Source organism: Sceloporus undulatus, chromosome 2, assembly GCF_019175285.1.
Source record: "Sceloporus undulatus isolate JIND9_A2432 ecotype Alabama chromosome 2, SceUnd_v1.1, whole genome shotgun sequence".
Taxonomy (NCBI): domain Eukaryota; kingdom Metazoa; phylum Chordata; class Lepidosauria; order Squamata; family Phrynosomatidae; genus Sceloporus; species Sceloporus undulatus.
Genome location: NC_056523.1, coordinates 217,829,022 through 217,853,511, shown reverse-complemented (window position 1 = coordinate 217,853,511; position 24,490 = coordinate 217,829,022). Strand labels below are relative to the sequence as shown.

Here is a 24,490-nt window from a genome sequence, read left to right as displayed (position 1 = left end):
GCGGCAGCCATTTGAAGTGGACTTTAATTTTTAAACCTACGGAAGAGTGTGCTTATCCACATCTTCACAGTGAGTCCAATCTGTAGTCACTAGGGACAGGCCAGCTCAGCACAGACTAGCTCTATATTACTCTTCCCAAGCCGCTCCAGAGCATGCCTGCTACAGAGAGGAGGAGGAGAGAGTAGCTGGGCAGCCATTTGAGTGGTGACTGTTTTAGATTTTTTAAAACTCTAGGAAGAGTGTGATTGTATCAATCTTCAGTGAGTCAATCTGTGAGTCTCTAGGTGCGGAGCTAGCGCTAGCTCTATATACTCCTCCAGAGCCGCACGCGCATTTATTTCTATTTTTATTTTCATTTTTTCATCCAAGGAATCTACGCAAAGGCAGAGTGATTGAGCTCACTGCCACAAATTTTTGAAACAATCATTATCTTTATACACTTTTTTTTTTCTGTAGGATTCTTTTTTACAGAGGAACGCCCACTGTCCTGTTCCAAAGTAATTTCCTAAACTTTGTCAGTAGGACACTGACAAACCACAGCCTGCGTCACCTGCAACACTTGTGGTATTTTTTGTCTTCTTGCCTACAGAAGTAGAGAACCTTCAGATCTCCCAAGTGCAAGTTTGGTAGCCCTCTTGGAGGAGAAAGTGCAGCATGGGGGGAGTCGGGGGGCAGAGGTGGAGCTAGCGAGCTTCAGTCATAGAGGATTAGGCAGGAACGCATGAGTTTTCTGGACACACAGAACATAACAACCTGGACGAATACACACGCAGAGGAAGATGCGAGCCGAAGAGTGTCCTTCCATACCAGAGGCAGACAGCTGGGGGAATGTCAACAGAGAAGTAGGCCAGAAGGGGATTGTTCGGGAGCTTGCACGCTAGAGAATCGATTCGAAGCTCTTTCCCCTTATCCCCATCTTCAAAAGGGAAAAAAGACGATCCCAACAATTATTGTCCAGTTAGTCTGACATCATACCAGGAAAGATTCTGGAGCAGATCATTAAACAGAAGTCCGGTGAACATCAGAAGGCAAATGCCATAATCACAATAGTCAACATGGTTTCAGAGAAACAAGTCATACAGAGAATCTGATCTTCTTTTGATAAAATTACCAAGCTTGGTAGATGAAGGGAATGCTGTGGATAGAGTAATCTTGATTTCAGTAAGGCCTTTGAAAAGGTTTCCCATGACATCTTGCAAACAAGCTTGTAAATGTGGGCTAGACAAGTGAACTGTTAAATGGATCTGTAATTGGTTGACCGGCCAAAGCCAAAGGGTGCTCACAATGGCTCTTTTTCAGCCTGGAGAAGTGACCAGTGGGAGTCCCACAGGGCTCTGTCCTGGGCCCAGTGTTATTCAACTCTTATCAATGACATGGATGACAGAAATTGGGAAGCATACTATCAATTTGCAGATGACAAATAACCAATTAGGAGAATAGCTAATACTCCAGTGACAGTATCAACATTCAAAATGATCTGAATAGACTAGAAAGCTGGGCCAAAGCTAACAAAATGAAATTCAGCACAGAGAAATGTAAGGTACTGCATAAGGGCAGAAAAATGAAATGCACAGATATAGGATGGGGGACACCTGGCTGATGAACAAAATGTGAAAGGGTCTGGGAGTCCAAGTAGACCAAAATTGAACATGAGTCAACAGTGGATGTCGCAGCTAAAAGGGGCCAATGCATTTTAGGCATCAATAAAGTATAGTGTCTAGATCAAGAGAAAGTAATAGTGCCACGTGTATTCGGCTCTGGTCAGGCCCCACCGGGAATATTGTGTCCAGTTCTGGGCAACCACAATTCAAAAGGATATTGAGAAACTGGAGCCGTGGTCCAAGGAGGGCGACTAAAATGGTGAAAAGAGTCTGAAACTTGCCCTATGAGAAACGACTCAGGAGCTGGGGATGTTTAGCCTGGAGAAGAGAAGGTTAGAGGCGATATGATAGCCCTGTGTTAAATATTTGAAAGGATGTCCATGTTGAGAGGGAGCAAGCTTGTTTTCTGCTGCTCCAGAGAACAGGAACCCGGAACAATGGATGCAAGCGTCCAGGAAAAGAGATTCCACACCGCGACATTAGGAAGAACTTCCTGACGTAAGGGCTGTTCAACAGTGGAACACACTCCTTCCTGTGGCCTTGGAGGTCTTTAAGCAAGGCTAGATGGCCATCTATTGGGGATGCTTTGATTGGATTTCCTGCATGGCAGGAGGTGGACTAACATGGCCTGTGCGGTCCTCTTCCAGATGATTCTATGGGGCTTGTTGTTTTTATATGTTGTATATTGTATTCACTTTGCTGTTACCCCCCTCAATCCTCAAAGCGAAGAGGCGGGATAAAATAAATTGATGATGAGATGAGGATGATGATGATGATGATGATGAATGATGATGAGGCTTTTTTTCAGCGTTCAGCAGCCCTGGTCCTGTAATACAATATTGTTTGCAATCAAAAGCTTCAAAACTCTGCATCTGGCTGCTCAGTTTTTAGACACAGAGCCCTTACATTGATCCTAGACTTCATCATACTCTCAGACACCAAAGCAACAGGTTGCTTTGGCTGAAAGTGTGTCTGCCAGCTACCAGGGCAGAAGAACACAACATTGTCATCACATTAAAAGCATGAGGCTGGAAATGTTAATCCCAGTCCAGCAATAACTGGTGTGGGAATGTGTGAGCTATTATGCTGATCACAATGCCTCTCTGGAAGCTGCCTCTCTAAACAATCCCTTGCCACTGAGCAAGGATTAACAAAGGCACTCAGCAAATGAATGAGCCGAGCTGAGCTGAGCTGAGCTGAGCAGTGCAGATGTGCCAAGGTGCTCACCTTGTAAGACACTTCCGGAGAGCAAAGAGCAATACAGACATTTTATTGTGTGTGCATTGTATTCCTACACAGAACAGGACTCCTGGATGGCCTGGATAAAACTGAATAGAAGATTATCTGTAGCTGACATAATAAGCTACAAAGTTCATCTCAAATGTACATCAGGTATTTTCATTGCATTTTGCAATTTTCTCTGGCAAACATGACATAGTTTGCTCACTTCTTTATTCCCAAGAAGCCAGATGGCATTTGTTGTAAACTGTTCCATTCCTTTGCCGTTATCCTTCTTAGTCCCAGACTGATCATATAGGCATGAAGACATGTTCGCACACAGACTATGATGAGCTGATTTCTCATCATTTTTATACTTCTACTGCAATTGCAGCTAAATCCTTTTGGATTTGAACTGATTGTGGCTGTTGTGTTACCTGAAGCAGAGAAGTGATAAGTGAAATTGGAGACTATGTGCAACCTTATTTCTTCATTGCTAGATTCAGATTTTCTCCATTCCTCCCCATTTATCTCGTAGAATCAGAGTTGGGACACATAGGTCAACTTGTCCAAACTCATGCCATGAGGGAATATACAACTAAAGCACCCCTGAAAGCTAAAGCTCGTGAAATATATCTGAAATATATCACCAGATGCAGCTACTATTCTGGTTCGCTTCTATGCCTAGAAGTAAGAGAGAAGCATCATCATGTTCTTCATCTCATGTAGCATCATATCTGGGTCCAGTCAGAGATAGTTGAGCAACACAGGACCTATACAGTGCTGCGTCCCCTCCCAAAATTTCCCTTCTCAGAAACACTGATGGACTACAACAGACACTCTCCCTTGAACAAGGCTAGCATCCTTCTTACAGGCTGGATCCATGCTGCAGAAATAATCCAGTTTGATGCTACTTTGCCATGGCTCAGTACTATGGAATCCTGAGATTTATAGTTTGTTGTGCCATCAGAGCTCTCTGACAGAGAAGGCTAATCATCTCACAAAACTACAAAACCTAGGATTCCATAGCATTGAGATATGGCAGTTAAATTGCTGCCAAACTGGATTATTTCTGCAATGTGAACACATCCCTAGTGTTAACAGAAACAACAAAATCATATCTTTGTTATCCATCATTTATTCTTTCATTAATCTTGAATGCTACTGTCCTCTGACTTTTTTGTTTCATTTTAAAGGAAAATGGATTTCAAAGGGGTTTCAAAAAGAGCCTAAAAAGAGCAAAATCTGTTTTGCTGTCTTTATTATCCAGTTTTAAGTTATCTAAATAATCTGTGATCATTATTTGTTTTCTTTATATTTAGATGTAACCCTGCTTTTGTGTTCTTCCTTAACTTTCAGTAACACAGTCATTCTTAGTCTTTGCAAGTCTTTAAGTAATATGGTATTGCAAATCTTAAATTGCTGACGTTTCTCCCCCCCCCCCCATTTTCACACCTCTTTTTTCTCATTCTGACACTTAAAAATAATTGGGGGGAAAGGAGAAAACTTGCCCTTCAAATCATATTTCTATCGCCATAAAAGAACACCTGTGCAGATATAAGGAATTGCTATAGCTACCCAGAAGAGGATGGAATGAGAAAATGGAATGAGAAAATAGAGACTGCAATCAAGAAATCAGAAGAAGACTAGGAGTGGGAAGGGCAGCTATGAAAAGACTAGACAAGATCCTAAAGTGCAAAGATATTCAACTGAACACTAATGTTAGAATCGTCCAAACCACTGTATTCCCCATCACTATGGATGGATGGAAGAGCTGGCCAGTGAAGAAAACAGACAAGAGGCAAATTAACTCTTTGAGAAGTGGTGCTGGAGAAGAATGTTGAGGATACTATACACAGCCAAAACAAGTGGGTGCTTGAGCAGATAAAGCCTTGAATTTCCCTGGAAATTTCCCTGGAAGCCAAGATGACCAAATTAAGGACTTTGTACTTTGGCACTTCATGAGAAGGCATGACTCCTTAGAAAAGACAATGATGCTAGGGAAGTTGGAAGGCAGTAGAAAGAGAGGAAGACTGCATGCCATATGGATAGACTCAGTGATGGAAATAATGGACATGAACCTACAAGTTTTTAGGAGAGCAATGGAGGATAGGGCGGTTGGAGAGGTACCATCCACAGGGTCACCATGAGTCGGGGATGACTCCAGAGCAGTTAACAAAAACAACCCAAAAGAGAAGAACAAGTGGACGTGGAGGTGACAAGAATTAACAAAACCCAACAAAGTCCCCCTGAGGAGCTTCTGTAGACCAATCTGAAAAAGCTCTTCTAAAAACACAAAGCCAACTGGACAATATAAAAGACATAAAACCCAGTTGTTCCATATGATACAGCCAAGCCTGTTGTGGCACAGCTGACTGTCTCATCACCACCAGCAGCTTCAAGGAGTTGCCTCTACAAAAGACTTTCAATGCCCAATAAAGGTTTTTCAATACAAAACAGGATCAGCATCAGGTAAAGACATTGGCCATGTCCTACATCTCAGCAGGGCTGTGGCTTGGTAGACACTCTTTCCTCTGCTGTCTGGTTGAATCAGCACCCGCTTTCTTCATGCCCACCGCAAATTGTCTGTGCATAGTCTGCATATCTCCCTTTTCATTTCAGCAAATCACTTCCATAATTATTTAGTTTAGGCCAGTGATTCCCAAACTCTGGTCCTCCAGATGTTTTGGACTTCACCTCCCAGAAGTCACAGCCATCTTTCCCAATAACTTGGAATTCTGGAAGACCAGAATTTGGGGATCACTAGTTTAGGGTGACCAGGAGAGTGTAGGCTCCATGTAGCTTAGCATATATGCATAATAGGATTTATGCATAAAGTCAGAATAGAGAAATAATAATAATAATAATAATAATAATAATTATTATTATTATTTATATCCCACCCCTTTGAGGTCAATAGGGGCGGCTAACAATAATAAAATACAATAAATATATATCAAAATCTACTTCCCTCCCCCCTTAAAAAAGTTATTAAATCAATTATAATTAAAACCAACAAATTAAAACAACATCAACACATACACACCATTACAAAACAAACAAAAAACAAAACAGCAAACTGTGACAGCATTCCACTCAAATTTCCAGGGAGGACCTTGGGGACTCTCATGAGAAGAGGGTTCCTGAGGCCGGGATTATCTATCCAGGAAAGGCCTGCCGGAAGAGATCCGTCTTGACAGCCTTTTTAAAGCTGTCTAAAGATGTCAATTGACAGATCTCGTCCGGCAGGTCGTTCCATAGTCTGGGGCGACAACAGAAAACGTCCTCTGGGAGGTAACCAAAAGCCTAGATCTTTGAGGCTGCAGCAAATTCCTCCCAGAGGACTGGAGTGTGCGGGGAGGATTATATGGGAGGAGGCAGTCCCTGAGATAGTTTGGACCCAAGCCATTTAGGGCTTTAAAGGTGATAACCAACACCTTGTACTGGGCCCGGAAACTAATAGGCAGCCAGTGGAGGGACTTTAATACTGGAGTAATATGGTCCCTCCTCAATGTTCCTGACACTACTCTGGCCGCCATATTCTGCACTAATTGCAGTTTCCAAATCAAGCACAAGGGTAGACCCATGTAGAGCGCATTACAGAAATCTAGACATGAGGTTACCAGCGCGTGTACAACAGTCTCGAGATCCCTTACTTCCAGAAACAGCGCAGTTGGCGTATCAGCCGAAGCTGATAACAGGCGCTCTTGACTGTCGCATTTACCTGATTTGTCATCAGGAGTGACGAGTCAAGGAGCACCCCCAGACTGCGAACACAGTCGCTGGAGGAGAGTGTGACCCCATCCAGGACTGGGGGTTGCAACCCAATTCTTGGTTTCGAGGCTGCTACCGTGAGCACCTCCATCTTGTCCGCATTCAGTTTCAATCTGTTTTTCCTTATCCAGCCCATTGCTGCCCGAAGACATTCATTGAGAGAAGAGACGCCATCAGAATTCAAGGACGATGAACAAGACATGGAGAAATAGATCTGGGTGTCATCAGCGTACTGATAACACCCAGCTTCATAACTCCGAATAATCTCACCCAGCGGCTTCATATAGATGTTAAAATAATAATAAGGCGATAATACAGCTGAATTGGGGCCGTACCATTGCAGGACAGGGTGCAACAGGGGTGGCTACTGGCTTCCTTGTCAGTGGGACAGGGAATCTACTCCAAGTTTTAGTGAGCTATCTAATACATTGAACTGCATTCCTCCAAATAGGTCCAGTACCCTGGACAGTTCCCCACTGAAATAGCAGGCATTGGCCACCACTGCTTTGCAGGTCTGTCCATATGACTATTAACTACAACATCTCACTGGGAAGAATCTCTATGTTCACATACAACAGTGCCTCTCAGTTTGAGGCAGGCATGTAACAAGGCAAGTATTTGTTTGGTTTTAAGTGTGTATGAAATAATAACTAAAGAGCTAAATATTACAATACCTTTTTTGCCTGAAATATGTTTGTTAGGAATGATTGAAAAAGATGTAGAAAGACAACATGGCAAACTTTTATTTTATCTACTTACATGTGCTAGAATTAATTATGCAGCCTATTGGAAATCAAACCAAATCCCATCTATGGAAAAATGGCTTATGAAGGTCTTTGGACAGAATGACGTGCTGGATGAAAGGGAAAAAAGAAGAATCCATAAAGAAAGACTGGAAACCCTTCTATAATTTCCTGAATAGAAGATGGAATAATACTATGGCGCGTTACAGACCGCCCAAAAGCGGGCGGTCTGGCGCCGGCTCCATTAGCTATGCCGAGAAGCCCCAGCGGCCAGACCGCGAGGTTTCCCGGCGCAGCTAAAAAGGAGCGCCGAAATGGCGCTCCTTTTTGGCCCCTTGAAGTGGTGCTGCAAGGCGTGAGCCGCGCACTCGCAGCATCACTTCCGCCGCGCCACGTCTGGGCGCTGTGCGTCCAAGACGTAAATATGGCAGCGCCCATGTGGATGGGCGCTGCCATTCAGTACGCACTCCACGTGTCCTAGGGAGAGGGGCAGTTAGGAAGGTGAGAATCTTCCTAACCCTAGCACGCCCCTTCCTAACCCTAGGACGCGCTGAGCGCGTACTTTGTGCGCGTCTGTAACGTGCCCAAATTACTTTGATTCACCTTCTGTGAATTTTAACAAACGATGCTAAGAATGGTTTTGGTAAACAGAAAAGGCTAAGTATTATTCTTCACATGTAGAACTTTCTAACTCACTTCCAAAATAGATAAGATACTGACTACAGAGTGATCTATCTATAATGGGAGAAATAGGAAATGCAGTAAACATCCAGTAATTTTAGATTGATTCAAAACTGTAAACAGGGAAGAATTAGATTTACTCATAAGAATGATAAGATGGGGCATATTGGCGGGTTACAGACCGCCAAAAAATATGTATTCCATATGTATTAGGGTTAGGAAGGGGCGGTGCTTCCGCACCCCCCTAACCCTAGTACGTATGGAATACATACAAAATGGCAGCACCCTGTTCATACGGGCGCCGCCATCTTTACGTCTTGGACGCATTAGTGTCCAGACGTGTCGCAGCGCCTATGACGTCGCGAATGCGCCAGCGGCGCCTCGCGACATCATAGAGGCACCGCAAGAAAGAGCTCCATTTTGGAGCTCCTTTTTTGCTCCGCAGCGGGAGCTGTGCGGTGTGGCTGCTACGGCTCCCTCACGGAGGAAACGGCAGCAGTGTCAGACCGCCGTAAAGCAGCGATCTGTAACCCGCCATTGTTTCTAGAATTTAAAAAATAGCAAAAAATAGTTTTTCTGTTTGTATCTAGTCTAAACTAGAAACTACATTCTTTTTCGTAAAGGCAAGTAACCAAAAACAAAATAAGATCATACGGGAATATGACAACTTCTAATGTAGAGACCTGCACAGTCGGAAGTGCTATTTATGTTATGTGTAATTTTAGTCATGCCAGGTGTAGGAGGGGATGGTTTGCTTTCTTTTGTGACCAATGTTCTCTATGTTGTCATGTTGTCATGTTGATACGTCTTATGTTGTATGTAAACAAACTAAAAAAAGGAATAAAAATAAATAAATAACATGAAAATAAAGCGAACATAAAGTGGACAAAAATGACACCGTTTTACTTTCGGGAAAATCCTGAAAGGAAAATGTGGCTGATTGTGTTGACTTTCTGTGTGAGTTAATATTGGATTAATGCTCAGTGCCCCCCAATGTGTCTGAAAACAATCCCGCTTTGGTGGATTTAAATCCCGTTTCTGCATGGGATTTGGCTGATTCCCTCCTTGCGATAAACTCCTAGGTGACACAACTGCTCCCCAAACATCTGCCTTTGGGCAAAAGGGGACTGTGGCGTTCGCCTGCTGTTGATGGTAACTGCCCCCAAGGAGGCTGCCCTGGAGAGAAGGCTGAAATGGAGGTCGTGTCCGGGAGAAGAAGGACTTCTGTTCACCCTGAATGGACTTCTTAGGGTCTAAATGGAGGACATTTGGGGATTCCCCCTGGACAGAAGGCTAAAATGGAGGACACGTCCTAGAAAAGGAGGACCTCTGTTCAACATGGATGTGTATCTTAGCATCTAAATGGAAGCCATTTAGGGAGAGAAGGCTGAAACAGAGGACAGGTCTTGGAAAAGGAGGAATGTGTATTTTAGTGTTTAAATGGAGGACATTTCGGGATTCCCCCTGGGCAGAGGGCTGAAATGGAGGACACGTTCATGAAAAGGAGGACATCCTTTGCTCACCTCAGATGTGCTTCTTAATGTCCAAATGGAGGACCTTTTGGAGTTCCTCCTGGACAGAGGGCTGAAATGGAGGACACGTCCATGAAAAGGAGGGCACCCTCTGCTCGCCTTGGATGTGCTTCTTAATGTCCAAATGGAGGACCTTTTGGAGTACCTCCTGGGCAGAGGGCTGAAATGGAGGACCCGTCCATGAAAAGGAGGACGTCCTCTGCTCAAGCTGGACCTGTATCTTAGTATCTACATGGAAGCCATTTAGGGAGAGAAGGCTGAAACGGAGGACAGGTCTCGGAAAAGGAGGACTGTGTCTGTTAGCCTCCAAGTGGGGGATTCCTCCCGGACAGAGGGCTGAAATGGAGGGCAGATCCAGCAAAAGGGGGACTCCTGGTCCCCCTGGAAGTGCTCCTGAGGGTCTCAATGGCAGCCTCATCTCCAAGGGCTGCCCTGCCTTGACGCCGCCGGAGGAACCCATGGCGGGTTGGAGGCGCGTCTAAGGGGCGTGTGGGCGGAGGTAGAGGCGGCGTCTAGTGCTGGGCTGCAAGTTGGGTCCCTTCCGAGGGATCCTCCTCCATTGCCTGCATTCCCTCCATCATGGTCTCTGGGCTGCTGCTGCTGCTGCTGCTGCCCCTCCTGCTGGGGTCTGCGGTGCCCTCCCCGTCGGGCTGCCCTCCCTGCCACCCAGAGCGCTGCCCTCGGGTGCTGTGCGGCGCTGCGGAGCTGACGGGGCTGGATCTGTGCGGCTGCTGCCCGCGGTGCCTGGGCTCCGAAGGGGAGCGCTGCGGAGGGGCCCGAGGGGCGCCCTGTGGGCCGGGCATGGTCTGTGTCAGCAGAGGAAAGGAGGAGGGTCCGGAGGAGGAAGAGGAGGAAGGCACCGGGCGCTGCCTCTGCAAAGAAGAGGGCGCCGTCTGCGGCTCCGACGGACGCTCCTACGGCAGCCTCTGCGCCCTCCGCCTCCGCGCCTGGAAGGAGGAGGCTAGCCCTGTCGCCAGCAGCAGAGAGGGACGCCGGCTCCGCAAGGCCCACGACGGGGAGTGCAAGATCGGTGAGGCTCCGGGAGGCCGGGAGGTGCCCTCCATTTCTACCCTCTGCCCCAAGGGGGAATCCCTTTGGACCCCAAGGAGGACGTTCAGGGCGATCCTCCTTTCCCAGGACGTGTCCTCCATTGCTGCCCCGTCCAGGGGACATTCCCAGAGGTCCTGACACTTAAGAACATCCAGGGGGACCAGGAGTCCTCCTTTCCCAGGACGTGTCCTCCATTTCTGCCTCCGTCCAGGGGACATTCCCAGAGGTCCTCCCTTTGGACACTTAAGTACATCCAGGGGGACCAGGAGTCCTCCTTTCCCAGGAGGTGTCCTCCATTCCAACGGAATCCCCCCAAGGTCCTGCATTTGGACCCTAAGGAGGACGTTCGGGGGGGGGGAACCAGGTGTCCTCCTTTGCCCGGACGGGGCTTCCATTCCTGCCTTCTGGTCCAGGAGGAATCCCCAAAGGTTTAGTCCCTAGGAAGCACATCCAGGGTGAGCAGAGGTCCTCCATTCCAACGGAATCCCTCAAAGGTCCTCCATTTAGACCCTAAGGAGGAGGACGTTCAGGGCGACCAGGTGTCCTCCTTTTCCTGGACGTGCCCTCTATTTCTGCCTTCTGGTCCAGGAGGAATCTCCCTTTGTAGCAAGGAGCACATTCAGGGTGAGCAGAGTCCCTCCTTTCCCAGGACACAGCCTCCATTTAGAGCATAGCTAAGAAGGACATGGGGGGGGGGGCAGGTGTCCTCCTTTTCCAGGACTTGTCCTCCACTTGGAACAGGGCTAAAAAGCACATTCTGGGTGACCAGAAGCCCTCTTTTTCCAGGATGTGTTCTACATTTCAGCCTTCAGCTGAATTCAAAAAGGTCCTTCGTTTTGAGCATGGCTAGGAAGCATGGCTTTATCTTTGTATTAGTGTTTTGAGCTTTTATTTGGGCCTGACCTACATTTCCCTTGAATATCCTACATTTCGTGGTGCCTTGTCCTCCTTTGTGGTGAGGACATCTGGTCACCCTGGGCTGGGCAGGCCAGCATGCCAAGCTGTGCCCTCTTTCTCCACTTCCTTCCCCTTGCCACAACTTCCTTCTAGTGACCCTGTCATGAGGTTTTCTTGGGACGGTTTGTTCAGAGTCATTGCCATCCTCTGAGGCTGAGAGAGTGTAACTCACTATCCTCCAGTTCCAGGACACACCCTTTGTTTCACCCTTCTGTCCAGGAAGAATTCCAAAATGTCCTTCATGATGAGTGTGATTAAGAAGCACATTCAGGGGTCCTCCTTTTCCAGGACCTGTCCTACGTTTCAGCCTTTTGTCCAGGAGGAATCCCAAAAGATCCTCCATTTAGAGCAGGACTAAGAAGCATGCATTTATCTGTATATGAGGGTTTTTACATCTTAGTTGGCCATGTCAATTTCTGCCAAAAGACAGATGTCTGGGAAGCAGTGGTGTGCCCCCTCCCCCTTTCGGGTGTCACCTGGTATGACCCACACATACACAGCCCACACAGCCCTCGTGACACCCCTGTTGTGTAGTTGTGTCCCCGAGGAACTACCAGTCAGATGTGTCCCGGCTTTTATAGCCCTCTTTGCATTTGCTTAATGGGTTCATAGATTTTCCTTTCCTTGGTATATTAATTTTATGCTTTAAGGAATTTTATAGCATTTCGTTTATTGTCTTGTCATTGCCTTCACAGCACTCACGTTGTTAGCTGCTTGTTGTTATTATTATTCACGTCATTCTCTGTTTTTACTCTTGCAAATACGTAGACCTGCCTGTCTGGCTGGCGTCCCCTATAGCAAAATGGGGATGATGGAGATGTAGTTCAATGTATCTGGTGCCTGTACTTTGGAGGAGCAGTCTGAACAGTCACAGTTGTGACCATCTGCTGCACACATGCAGTTTTAGCCAGGCTTCTCCCAGTGTCAGCATCTGTAACCTTAAGAGAGCATGCGCATTGCCATAAAAACAAAAGTGCACCTGAGTGAGATTTTACTCTCCCCTACATGCATCAGGAGTGCAGCTACAATGAGGGCATAGCTCCACACAAAAAAGTACCCAAATAAAAATACCCCTTTCACTACGCAAATTCTTAGCATTGCAGTAACTTAACATTTCAGGGCAGGTTACAGACTGCCATTAGGGATGTCCTGAGGACATCCCAGTTTGAAAAAGGGGCGTCTCTTCCAGACGCCCCTAACCCTATCACGGACAGAGTCCATGACAAATGGCGGCGGCCGTTCCACACAGCCGCTGCCATATTGACGTAGCGGACGCTGTGCGTCCGCACGTTGCAACCCGGAAGTGACGTCGCGAGTGTGCAACTAGCGCCTCGCAGCGTCTCTTCTGGGGCCCAAGAAGGAGCGCGATTTTCGCGCTCCTTCCTTGGAGTGTCCGGGAGCCACGCAGTTTGTCCGCTGCGGCTCCCGGACGCTGAAAGCAGAGGCGGAGCCAGACCGCCGCAATCCGGCGGTCTGTAACGCGCCCAGTTGAGCATTTAGACGCAGAGTTTCCCTTCTCTTCCCTCTTTTTCCAAGAAAAGCTGCAAGGAAAGTTACCAAGAGAATATGAGAATAAGACTTCTAGGCAAGAACAATTTTCAGTGTTTCACTCTTCAACAGCAGACATTTGGAGATTAAAGGGAGTTTTCACAGGGTGGGCAGAATAATTCTTATGTACATTTGCCACACACACACACACGGCAATCCTGTAACACTTTTAACTGGGAGTAAATCTCAGTTTATTCACTGGGGTTTACTGTTGAACACCTTTGCACAAGAGAGTACAGTCTGCACTCCTGGACTCTGGTCAACAATTATTTTGGCATTTATGCCCTACCTATCGAAGATAAAGGAGGGAAATGTTTGTAGATGTGCCAAGTGAAATGGGTCAGTCTTAACCTTTTATGGGTGCTTATATGCAACCAGGTAACAACACTTGAGAGCCAGTGTGGTATAGTGGTTTGAGCATTGGACTATGATTCTGGAGACCAGGATTTGAATTCAGGTTCAGCCATGGAAACCCACTGGATGTCTTTGAGCAAGTCACCCTCTCTCAGCATCACAGGATGGCAATGGCAAACCCCCTCTGAAGAAACATGCCAAGAAAACCCCATGGTAGGTTCACCTTTGGGTCGCCATAAGTTGGAAATGACTTCAAGGCACACAGCAAATACATATGAAAATAAATGCTGCTGATACTCCCTCTTCTACACAACCATTTGAAGGACAACGGCATTAGAGCTCAGGGCTCTGATGGAGGGTAGGGCCTATAGAAAAGTTGGGGATTAACAGAGAAAAAATGATTTTTCTGTGGATGGGTTGAGACTCTTGTTCAGCCTAATCTGATGTTTACTTGAAAGTCAATAGAATTAACTCTCAAAAGGTGATAACCTTTAATCCACTTTTGGTTCTCTCATTTGCAGGGGTTGGGAACGTTTTGTTTTTGGATTGCAACTCCCAGAATCTCCCCAAAGAGTCTGGGAAATGTAGTCCAAAAAGAATTCTTCCAAATTCTGCTCATTTGAATTAAAGTCTCTCTACGACTTGTGCTGAATTCCACCAGTTATCATGTTATTTATACAAGAAACCTTTTTTATCAGTATAAATGGATGCTGCTTGCTCTTTGAATTGATGATCTATATAATACAATGGGACTTTGGTTTCGTTCCAGGACCCCTCATGGATACCAAAATTCATGAATGATCAAATCTGATTATATACAATGGCATAGATGGTGCTCCTTATATAAAAAGGCACAATCAAGGTTAGCTGTCTTGAATTAAATATTTTTTATAAAGTTTTTCAAGCTGCGAGTGGTGAAATCTCTGGATCAGGGGTCGGCAACCCCCGGCCCGCGGGCCATATGCGGCCCGTGGAGGTGGCAGGACCGGCCCCAGCCCGATCCTGCTGCTGCCGCCACCACGGCCTCCTCCTCCTCCTCTGGGCCTCCAAGCTGCCCTTGGCCCTTTAAGGCGACCGCGAGGAGGAGGCCGAATGTGGCTTCACTTCCTCCCTCCCCCCACCCCCGCCCTTAAGGGCCACGGGCAGCTTGGAGGCCCGAGGCCCTCCAGCTGCCCCCGGCCCTTCTTCTGCGGTGGAGGCGGCAGCGAAGAGGAGGACAAGGCCTGACTTCATCCTCCTCCTTGGTGCCGCCCTTAAAGGGCCAAGGGCAGCTTGGAGACCCAGAGACCTCCAGGCTGCCCCCGGCCATTCTTCTGTGGCGGCGGCGGTGAAGAGGAGGAGGCCTGGCTTCATACTCCTCCTTGCCGCCGCCCTTAAAGGACCAAGGGCAGCTTGGAGGCCCAGAGGCCTCCAGGCTGCCCCCGGCCCTTCATCTACAGTGGTGGGGGTGGGCAGGACGAGGGCAAGCCTTGTCCTCCTCGCCCCCGCTGCTCTTAAAGGGCCAGGGGCAGCCTGGAGGTCTCTTGGTTTCCAAGCTGCCCCTGGCCCTTTAAGAGCAGTGGGGGTAAGGAGGACCAGCCCGGTCCTGCCACCGCCGCCACTGTCGCCACTGTCGCCAAGGCCTCCTCCTCTTCCTCCTCCTGGGCAGTGCGCGGGGCTAGGACACAGGAGCTCTTCCCCTTGGTCGGCCAGCCATTGGCCAGCTGGCCAAAGGGGATGGGCTCCTCTTGAGTGCGCAGCCCAGGGGAGGAGGAGGAGGACTTCCGCGGGCTCCTTCTCGGCCCATGCAGCCCCAGGCCTCTCCCTCTGGAGGGAAGCCTGGGGCTGCGCGGGCCGATATGGAGCCCGCGGAAGCGGCCTGCCGCCTCCCTGTGCTCCTCCCAGGGCCCTTGCAGCCCCAGGCCTCTCCCTCCGGAGGGAGGCCTGGGGCCAAAAAGGAGCCCACGGAAGCGGCCTGCCGCCTCTGCAGGCTCCCCCCAGGGCCCTTGCAGCCCCAGGCCTCTCCCTCCGGAAGCAAAATGTGTTATGAAATGTTTTGAGCAGAATGTTCTTTTGAAGTATTTAAGGGCAGATTGCTTAAGCTAGAGAAAAGAAAGAAAATACAATCTTGCTTTTCTTCACTTTCCCTCCCAATAATTGCCACTCCTCTTTAAAAAAAATTAGTTGAGATGCCTCTTCTAGCAGAACAGGCATGAAATGCGGGAAAGAAAATGGAACATAGAAGAAAGGTGGGATTTACACTTTATAAGCCTCTGTTCCTGATAATGTGGGAGGTTTTGTCCAGGCTAAGAGAAATGAGTCAATTATTTTGAATCTTTAAACACAATAGGACTGATGCTGCAGCCGCAAAACAACCATAATAATGGACAACTTTTCAGTCTCATGTTTTGTCACAAAGCAAAAGCTAATAAAAAATTAAACACTGGGGAATTGCTTAAACAACTAGTTTGTTTGTGGCATGTTACCAGGCAACTATGAAGAGGGCTTGGATGATCTTCTTGAAAAGGGGGAACAAAAGAAAAGAATGCTGCTTTGCATGAGGAACTATTCAAATGCATTTCACTTCAAACTATGCAGTGCAGCAAGCTGCATTCAGAGATTGTCTTCTTTGAAATGCGATCTCACACATCAATAATTAGCAGACATTCATCAGCATTATTTTATTCATTCAGGCTATTCAGTTGTAAATCTTTATATTGCATTGATTGTAATCTCCACTTTCCATTAACATAGAAAATCTGCCTGAAATAAGATAGATTAGATTAGATAGATTTTTTATGAAAGTCTTCCTCTGCATTAACAGCTTTAAAAATGTGCTGTTTGGGTGATGTTCAGAAAATAAAATAAGGACCCCCACCCTGGGGATAAAGAAGGGAGTCCTTGTGCGGGTTGCAGCTCAGTGATGCCCGTGCAAAGTGCTACTCTCTTTGGGCAATTGAAATCCTGGGCAAATAATATTTATTTATTTATTATTTCGCCCTTTTTGCCAAAGGGCAGAAAATGAGATGTATTTAATCAAAAATGGATGATAAAACACAACACTAAAGTACTAAAATACTAAAATAGTAATAACAATAAAAAATCTCATGGTCAACCACTCCTCAGGCCACTTTAGGGCCACACCAGGAGCATAATCTGGGCAAATTGAAGAGGGACGGTCTTCAATCCTTTATGAAAGTCGATAAGATTCCCTCCAGCCAGAGGTGCAAAGGAAAGACGTTCTACACATGCAGAGCCAGATCCTGAAAGGCTCGCAGCTTTTAGAGTGATAAGAGTTGGTGGACTCACTAATAATCCTTTGTAGGTTTTTAAATTCCTGGTGGGTACATACCATGCTAGCCAAGTTTTCCAGATAGGGGGAGGTTAAAGTGCAGCGCCTTAAATACACAGGACCAAAAAGCTTGTATGAGACCCTAGCCCAAACTGGTAGCCAGTGGGAGGGATCTACAAGAGGAAGAGACGTGTGAATATTAAGAAGATTTTAAAACAACCCAAAACAAGACTGTAGAGAAGGGGTTTCTGTGTCATTGTTTCCTCCAGCACCTCGCTCCAAGAGCCTGGCCATAGAGGGTTCTAAAAGCCGAGGGATTTGGTGATACTCACCTGTCAGCAAGGTCGGCAGAAGATTGGAAAACCTCAGAAGCTGACTGTACGGGGCTGGAATATGTATCCAGTTATCCTAATGACATCCACCAGTATTTGTCTGTTTTTCCTGCCTTGCAGTATAGCATTTCCACATTAGGTGATGCCCTCTCTTTTTACCGAACCTTTGATTGTCATGTTGAGATTCCCCTGTCTCAGTCTGAGTAATTCCTCTATCTTTGCTTTTTCAGAAAACCAATTTTCCCAGCAGCAGCTGGGGTTTCGATCTTTAGCATGCTAACATTGCTATGTTAGCCGACGTATAACTTGTCCCCAGGATACCCTATCTAAATACGTCTGGTTCTCCTAGTCTGGGCTTCTTTTCTCCTCCTCTCTGTTGCTCTGTATCCGAGTGATCACTATCTGGGGCATTTCTCTGCTTACCTTCTTTCCCCTAACAGTGGTACAAAGAACAAAGAAAATGAAAAACCAAAACATATATACACACATGAATTTGGGCATCATGTCATTGTGTGATATTCTTATGCCCATTTGTAGTCTGGTATTTATCTCTCAAACCAGTCCAGTGTCGGCAAGTCCATTAGATCTGGATTGCTACCACCATTCCTGTGCCAACCTCCATTATCTGATCCACTGTAGTCCTATCCCATCCTGGAGTACTTACAGTTAAGCAATACCAATGGTAATAGGTTGTCTGCACAGCGCCAGATACTTCTTCTTGCTTCCTTACTATGCTGGCCCACAAAGTTGCTGGGCCAAGTCAGCGAGAGATAATGGTGTCACTGTGGCTGAAACAATGCTATTGCCATCCTTCACTGGAAAAAAAGAATGAGTCCACAATGTGGACTGCATGGTGATGAGCGGCTAGGTGAGAGGAGAACTGTCCTAACTCTCAACGGTGCCACAAAATGGGCATGCTGGTTACCTAGCTTCAGTGAGGGAACTTTTGCCAATGCTGTCTGCTTAAAGGAGAGGGCTGGTCAGTGTGAATGATGCCATCTGAGTGAAGAGTGGCCAATATGATGACCACTGATGCTGTCTGGTTGAAGTAGATCAAACCAGCCTTTGTGAGGTCTTGGTGATGCTGGCCTGACTGAATGAGAGAATTCACTTACTATGACAATTGGCTGAAGGAAAGAAAACTGGACCATGTGACCTCTACTGATGCAACTTGGCTGGGGGATAGACACTAGCCATTATGACCTCATGGGCCAATGGACAACCGAGATGAAAAAGGAGGATGGCCATGCTGAAGCCGGGCTGAAGAGAGAAAGACTGGCTATTGTGGCCTCTTACTGATGCAGTTTGGCTAAAAGATTGATATTGACCATTGCTGGATGATGTCATAATGAAGGAAAGAAGCTTGCCATTTGATCTACTCATGAACATGGGAGGAAGGAGGGAGCGAAGGAGGGAACGGGCCAGTGTGACCTCAGGGGGATGCAGCCTAGCTGAGAGGAAAAGACTGGCTATGGCTGAGGTCTGGCTGAAAGAGAGAGATTTACTCTTGATGCATTGTGTTTAATGTAGTAGGCCATCCAGTGCAGCAATTAATGGACTTCATCAAACACTTCTTAGAACAAGGTCTGGTCGTCTTGTTCATGAAGGTTGTACAAGGTAAGTAAGGCTTTATGGGTAAGAGGCATTTTTTAGATATACCGACTTTGGACTCAGGAGATACAGAACAGATTCACACTGTACAAAAGGGAGTAGGAGTGCCAATAAGTATGGCTGGTCCTGCCTACCAGCAAGATAAGGAATTAAAAGAACGTAGAAAGGTTGGCATACCAGGAAGGCTTAGGGTAACTTTGTTCTTCCAAGTTGTCAGTTGCCATGTAGGGGCTCAGTCTTACAGGCTCATGGCCAGGCCCTCCTATAGATGCTGTTCATCCCAATCCCTCTCTTGCCACTAGGCTTGTGTAAATCTTGCGGTGTCTATCATTTCCCTAATAATTGTATGGGGGAACAAGATAACATAGTCAAAGACCCTGGAATGGAGAAGGAAACAGGAAGGCCTGGGGCCTAGATGGGGAGGAGAAACTCTCTCTTATTTGCTTATTAGCCGGGGGGGGGGAGTATGTAAAGACAAATTTTCATCCCTTTGATAATTCAAGTTTTTTTTAATTAATAAAGTGAAAACAGAATGCAGTTCTCACAATTGTAAATGAGAGACTGGAGTATTTCATTTGCTCGGGTATCTGTACAGCACATGCAGGGATTTTGGGCCATTTAATAATGACAACAGATAATACTGTTCGTTCATTAAAGGTGTGGAAACTGTCTCCCTGAAAAGAGACTGAAGGAGGGCGAATGTGGGAGAGTGTTGAAGGACACAATATGAGAGAAGAGTAGGAGATCAGTGCAGAGTAGAAGGAATCTTTCTCCTTTTCCCTTGCTTTTGAGTGACAACCTTGAGCCCAGTTCACTAATGATCACCTTTCTCTTCCCTGTTGGCCTGAATGACAATTAGGCAAGGGAACATCTATGTTGAAGATTCAAGAAAAGTCAAAGATAATCCCATATGTTGTAGCTGGAAAAGCCTGACGGGGATTGTTAAAGTTGGTTTCCCTAAATTGTCACTTGTGGGTAAAGTAGGGAGCATCTTGCCATCCCACAAAACAACTTGCATAACAAACACATAAAAATCAAGTGCTGGGAAATACAAAGCAAAATCTAGTCTGAACCCTAGTGAGAACCCTGTTTTGGGCAGACTCATGGCAAAGGAGAAAAAATTTGCCACAATTGCAACAACACAACAATATCATTCAACAAAGCTATTCCAAGTGACAAGAGGCCCATTTGGCAGTACAATGAAAGGGGTTGGTGGCTTATTATAACAGTTTAAAAATATTCTTCATAGATAAAACCTGATGTAACTGCTCTGGCTTGGATACCATGTGAATAACAGAGGCCAGTTCTGGTTGCTTTTGGCATCCTGTAGTGGCAGGTTTCAAAAAGGAGTAGCTTCTGATTATACAACTTCAGAAGGTCTGCAGGTTTTTCTGAAAAGCTGTGGCTGGCATGTGGTATGTGGTTTTACCTGTCTTCCTCGAGTCTAATACTATGTTCCTCCAATAGAATGCTCAGCATGCTTAAGACTATCAACTTCTTAGTTCCAATCACATTTTTCTTGCTTGCTCAGCTCCAAAACCGACGACAACTTTTCCATTTCCTCCCCATCCCTTGTCTCTCACTAGTTTCAGCATCTAGGACCTTTCGATTCAACCTTTCAAAGAAATCGTCAGTGAGCAAAAGAACCAGTCTTACCATTCATTCATTCATTCATTCATTCATTATATATTTGTATACAGTACTACCTTTTCCTCCAAAAGGCGCTCAAGGTAGCATGGCATGGTCTTTTCAGCACAGAATCTTGAAACATGTTTACTCGATGGTGTAGTGTTCTTCCATAACGTGCTCTCCAGAAATCACTGTTGTAATGGATCCAGCAACAAGACTGAGGCCTGTTAAGGACTGCAAAATAAAGCTACTTCGGGTCTCTTTGGAGGTGTGCTATTTAAATGATGCATGGGTCCTAAGAGTCCGGAGGTCACGCAAAGCCACACTCCATTCCTAAGCACGGGAGTGCAGCTTTGTGTGCACCTTCCGGATTCTTAGGGTGCATGCATCATTTAAACAGCATACCTCCAAAGAGACCTGAACAGCTTATTTTTTGGCAGCCTGTAACAGGCCTTGAGATTTCGGATTTCTTGGACCAACACACAGAACTCTCAGGCTAGATCAGGGCTAGATCCTGTGTTTGGTCCAAAAAAATGGAAATCGCGTCTTGTTGCTAAATCCATTACAATGGATTTCCGGAGAGGAGCCTATGGGGGAGGAGGAGAGGGAAAGGGGTTATATGGGTTATAGTTTTATGCTGTCTGGTTATATTGTGTTTATGTTATGTGTGTAATTTTTGAATAAAATTAATTAAAAATAAATAAAATAAAAAGCCCCACAGAATAATGCAAACAACCAGGACAGGGCACAGCTTGGTGCATGACTGCCTACAGAGAAATTCTGACAATATTTCTGATAACTAATGGAAGTATGGATGGACCTTTGTCCCATGGAATGATTAACATACAAAGGAATTGTCCACTGACTTGAACTGCTGGACTATCTTTCTGTGACCTGAAGAAGATCTCAAGGTCAAGGCCATATTCAGAGTTCTTCTATATGCATTTAGGACTGAGTAGATATTTAGGGGCATTGTCTTGGGGGACTTTGAATAACAGTCTGGAATAGTATAGGTTTACAGCCATTTTTTTATGGATTGGTGCCAATGTCTGAATGCTGCTAAAGACAGTGTGTTATATTTCCCACTGATGGGTTTTAAGCCTGTTGTGTTCTTATGTGACGTTACACTTTATTTTTACTCTTTCCGATGAATGCTGTATTTATTGTCGGCTAATTGCTGCATCACTGGTGGATCATTTCTTGGCCACAGCCTGCTTAACGACAGGAGAGGACAGATCTACAATGGAATTAGTGAGTCCTTGCTTTCGAGCTTTGCCCACTATGAGCAAAATGTAAGCCAGAACGCACAATGGACGCAACACTTCCTCCCTGGCCAATAGTAGCTGAAGATTTATTTCTGTTTGTGGGGGAGGACAGCATATTCAAGGTGCCATAGAAGTATCACGGGGAGCAAAGACAATGTTTGGCAGGGTTCTTTGGTAAAATCATGCAAAGAGGGAGGGGTTAGCAAACCTTTAGCAGGAGGTATGACAAGGTGTTTCAAGGTGGGTCTTCAAGGTCTAAGTCAGAGATCAGCAAATGTGACCTCCAGGTGTTGAAGCTTCCATGATCCTAACGACTGACTGTGCTTCCTAGAGCTGATAGGAGTGACCCAATAATACATGGAGATCATAACTTATCCATCCCGGTCATAAAGGGAAATATACAAACTGCAATGGAAGGACTGAGCAAGGAATGCCTGGTGTAGCAACCCTATGCTAGGAAGAGACCAATAATACACCGTTAGTTCACCCTGTGCACAATTGCAGTGGAAAGGTCTGTTTTCTTCTAGTCAATACTTTCAGGGGAGGGAGCAAAAGACCATAAATGGGGAGAGAATGAGAAGTGTGATAATCTTGTCGGTATTCTCAAACATAAGGTAGTGAACTCATGACTACTATAGGAGAAAATGTTTTTGTGAAAGCCCGGTTTGGATTAAAATTTGGTGAGCCATGAAGGGCTATGTAAAGATCTTTGAGGAGTTGGGTCTCAGAATGCCAATTGACCGATTTTCTTAGGCTTATTTCATATTCAGTTTCAAGAAAACACTGACTAAAAGTGAGGCAGGGAGGATTAAAATGAAACTTTATTTATACTGAATTGTACTATAAACTTGGGTCTTCAGTTAGTCAAGAAACCCACTGGGTGACCTTGGGCAAATCACACTCTCTCAGCTTTAGGGAAGGCAAAGAGCAAACCTCTTCTGAACACATGTGCCCAGAAGACCCCATAAGATGATTTGCCTTAGGATCACTGTAAGACAGAAACGGACTTGAAGGCACACAACAACATGACCCCAAGCAGTTTCATTCCTTTGTGTAAATTTCCTTTTGTCCTGACTAGAGTAAGATCCATGAATCCAGCAGATTTATCAATGTGTTGTCTCACCATTCAACAACTGATTGAAAGGATCTCTTCATTGGATGGGATGTCAGCCATATACGGCACAAAAGTTTGTGTTTAATAGGATACTGGCAGGCAGTCCCTGACAGGCTCTTTGTATGGGACACGTGGTTGCAAATACATTTTTAGTGAATTCCACACTTCACATCTGTAGATAATAATTGCTGAGTTGTGCACCTCGGATGTATGTGTGGACAGGCTCAAGAAGAGCCAGGATCAGATTGCCCATTACTGTCAAGAATAATTTCTTCATTTGGCCTCCTGTGGATATAATAGCTAGAAACTGCTTTTGAAGGAAGCGTGCAGCCTGATGTCACTTTGGGCAAAAGATGAGATCAGAGACAATGGGAAACAGTGTACTCTTAATAATTCATAATGCGTGCTTTGGGGTATGATCACCATTTCCTGGTAAACAAGGCAGTTACTTCTCAGTTCGGCTTTTCTTATTTCATTTTTTTTAGCTTTATTCATTTAGAGAATGAGCTTTGTGCTTGGTATTTCTAGTACTGCATTCACTATAGTTGATATTAAAAAAAAGATATGGCCCTTTTGTTATTCAAACCACAAGTGTGATGTATGCAGCCCCTAATTAGCTAGTGGAATACCAGCTGAGTATTACTGGATTTGTATACCCCTGGATATTGTCCATGCCAACTCAGAACTGGGGGATCAGCTAATGAAGAGTTAAGGTTCAAGAAGCTCAGGGGAATGTGCAGCAAGAGTGACACTATAATGAACTCAGAAATGGCTTAGAACAAGACCCCAGGGTGACACATGCTGTGTTGCAGCTTCAGAAAGACTAAGAGCTGATCCTGGGCTTCAGTTTGCTGCCTGCAAGTGTCAGATTGCAAATGTTGCCCCAGGAAGTTTTGCATTATTATGAGTGGGATTTATTTTTTATTATTTTTTCAAAATGTAAAAATTACTATGACACCCATTTGAGATGGTTGCTTCTTAAAAATCCCTTAATGGAATCTGAAATATTTGCTCCTTGCACGGGCCCCTGAATATATGTTCTTTTGTTGTAATGGGTGTTTTGGTGCCCAGACAAAACAGGCTTCTGCCTAGGGTTGCCAAATACGTCAGGACCCTCCAAACCAGGACAAATTGGCAACATTTTTCGAATGTAGGACACATTTTTAAAAATGAGGACACATGAAAAAATGATGCTTTTTTTAAAAATGTTAATATAAATGTATGTTTCTTAGGCATGCCAAAATGGAGGACATTTTAGCATTATTCCTAGACAGATGGCAGAAATGTACTTCTCTTTCTGGCCCAAACCCCCCCCCCCCCTCCTAATTCTACAACACATTTCCCACTCCCAAGCAGGCATAGCATTTAAAGAACACACGCAGTCCCCTTGTGCCACTGCAAACCACATTTCCCACTCTCTAAGCCTCTTAGCAATCCCCCCTTCCTCCTTCTCCTTGCTCCCTCCACCCCCCCCAAAAAACCTCCCCCCCCTCTTTTCCCCGGAGGTATGTCTCAACTTAGGGGGGATTTATGGGTCAGATCCCTTGCAAAGTATTTTTTTTCTTTCAAGGGTGGCAAAGCCTTAAGAAGCCTGGACCCCTCATACTCATTCTTTCCTCTCTCTCTCTCTCTCTCTCTGTCACACACACACACACACACAACACACACACACCTGTCAAACCCCAGAAGGAGCCACTGTTGGTGAGCTCCGATGGGGAGGTGAGTGAATTGGGTGAAAGGATAGAAGAGTAACACTCCATCTGTGGAGTGTATTCCTATTTCTTTCCCCTCCAAGCCAAGATAAAACAGG

The 24,490-nt window shown here is 45.7% G+C and overlaps 1 protein-coding gene across 1 annotated transcript in view; it reads left to right on the top strand.

Annotated features, from left to right (window-relative positions):
• Nucleotides 1-10,083: 10,083 nt before the first annotated feature.
• IGFBPL1 (insulin like growth factor binding protein like 1) overlaps nucleotides 10,084-24,490 on the top strand; it is a 62,187-nt gene continuing 47,780 nt past the window's right edge. The window contains exon 1 of the mRNA XM_042447678.1: nucleotides 10,084-10,579. Within this exon, the coding sequence (XP_042303612.1) occupies nucleotides 10,129-10,579 (451 nt within the window). The 5' untranslated portion in view covers nucleotides 10,084-10,128. The remainder of the gene's footprint in view (nucleotides 10,580-24,490) is intronic.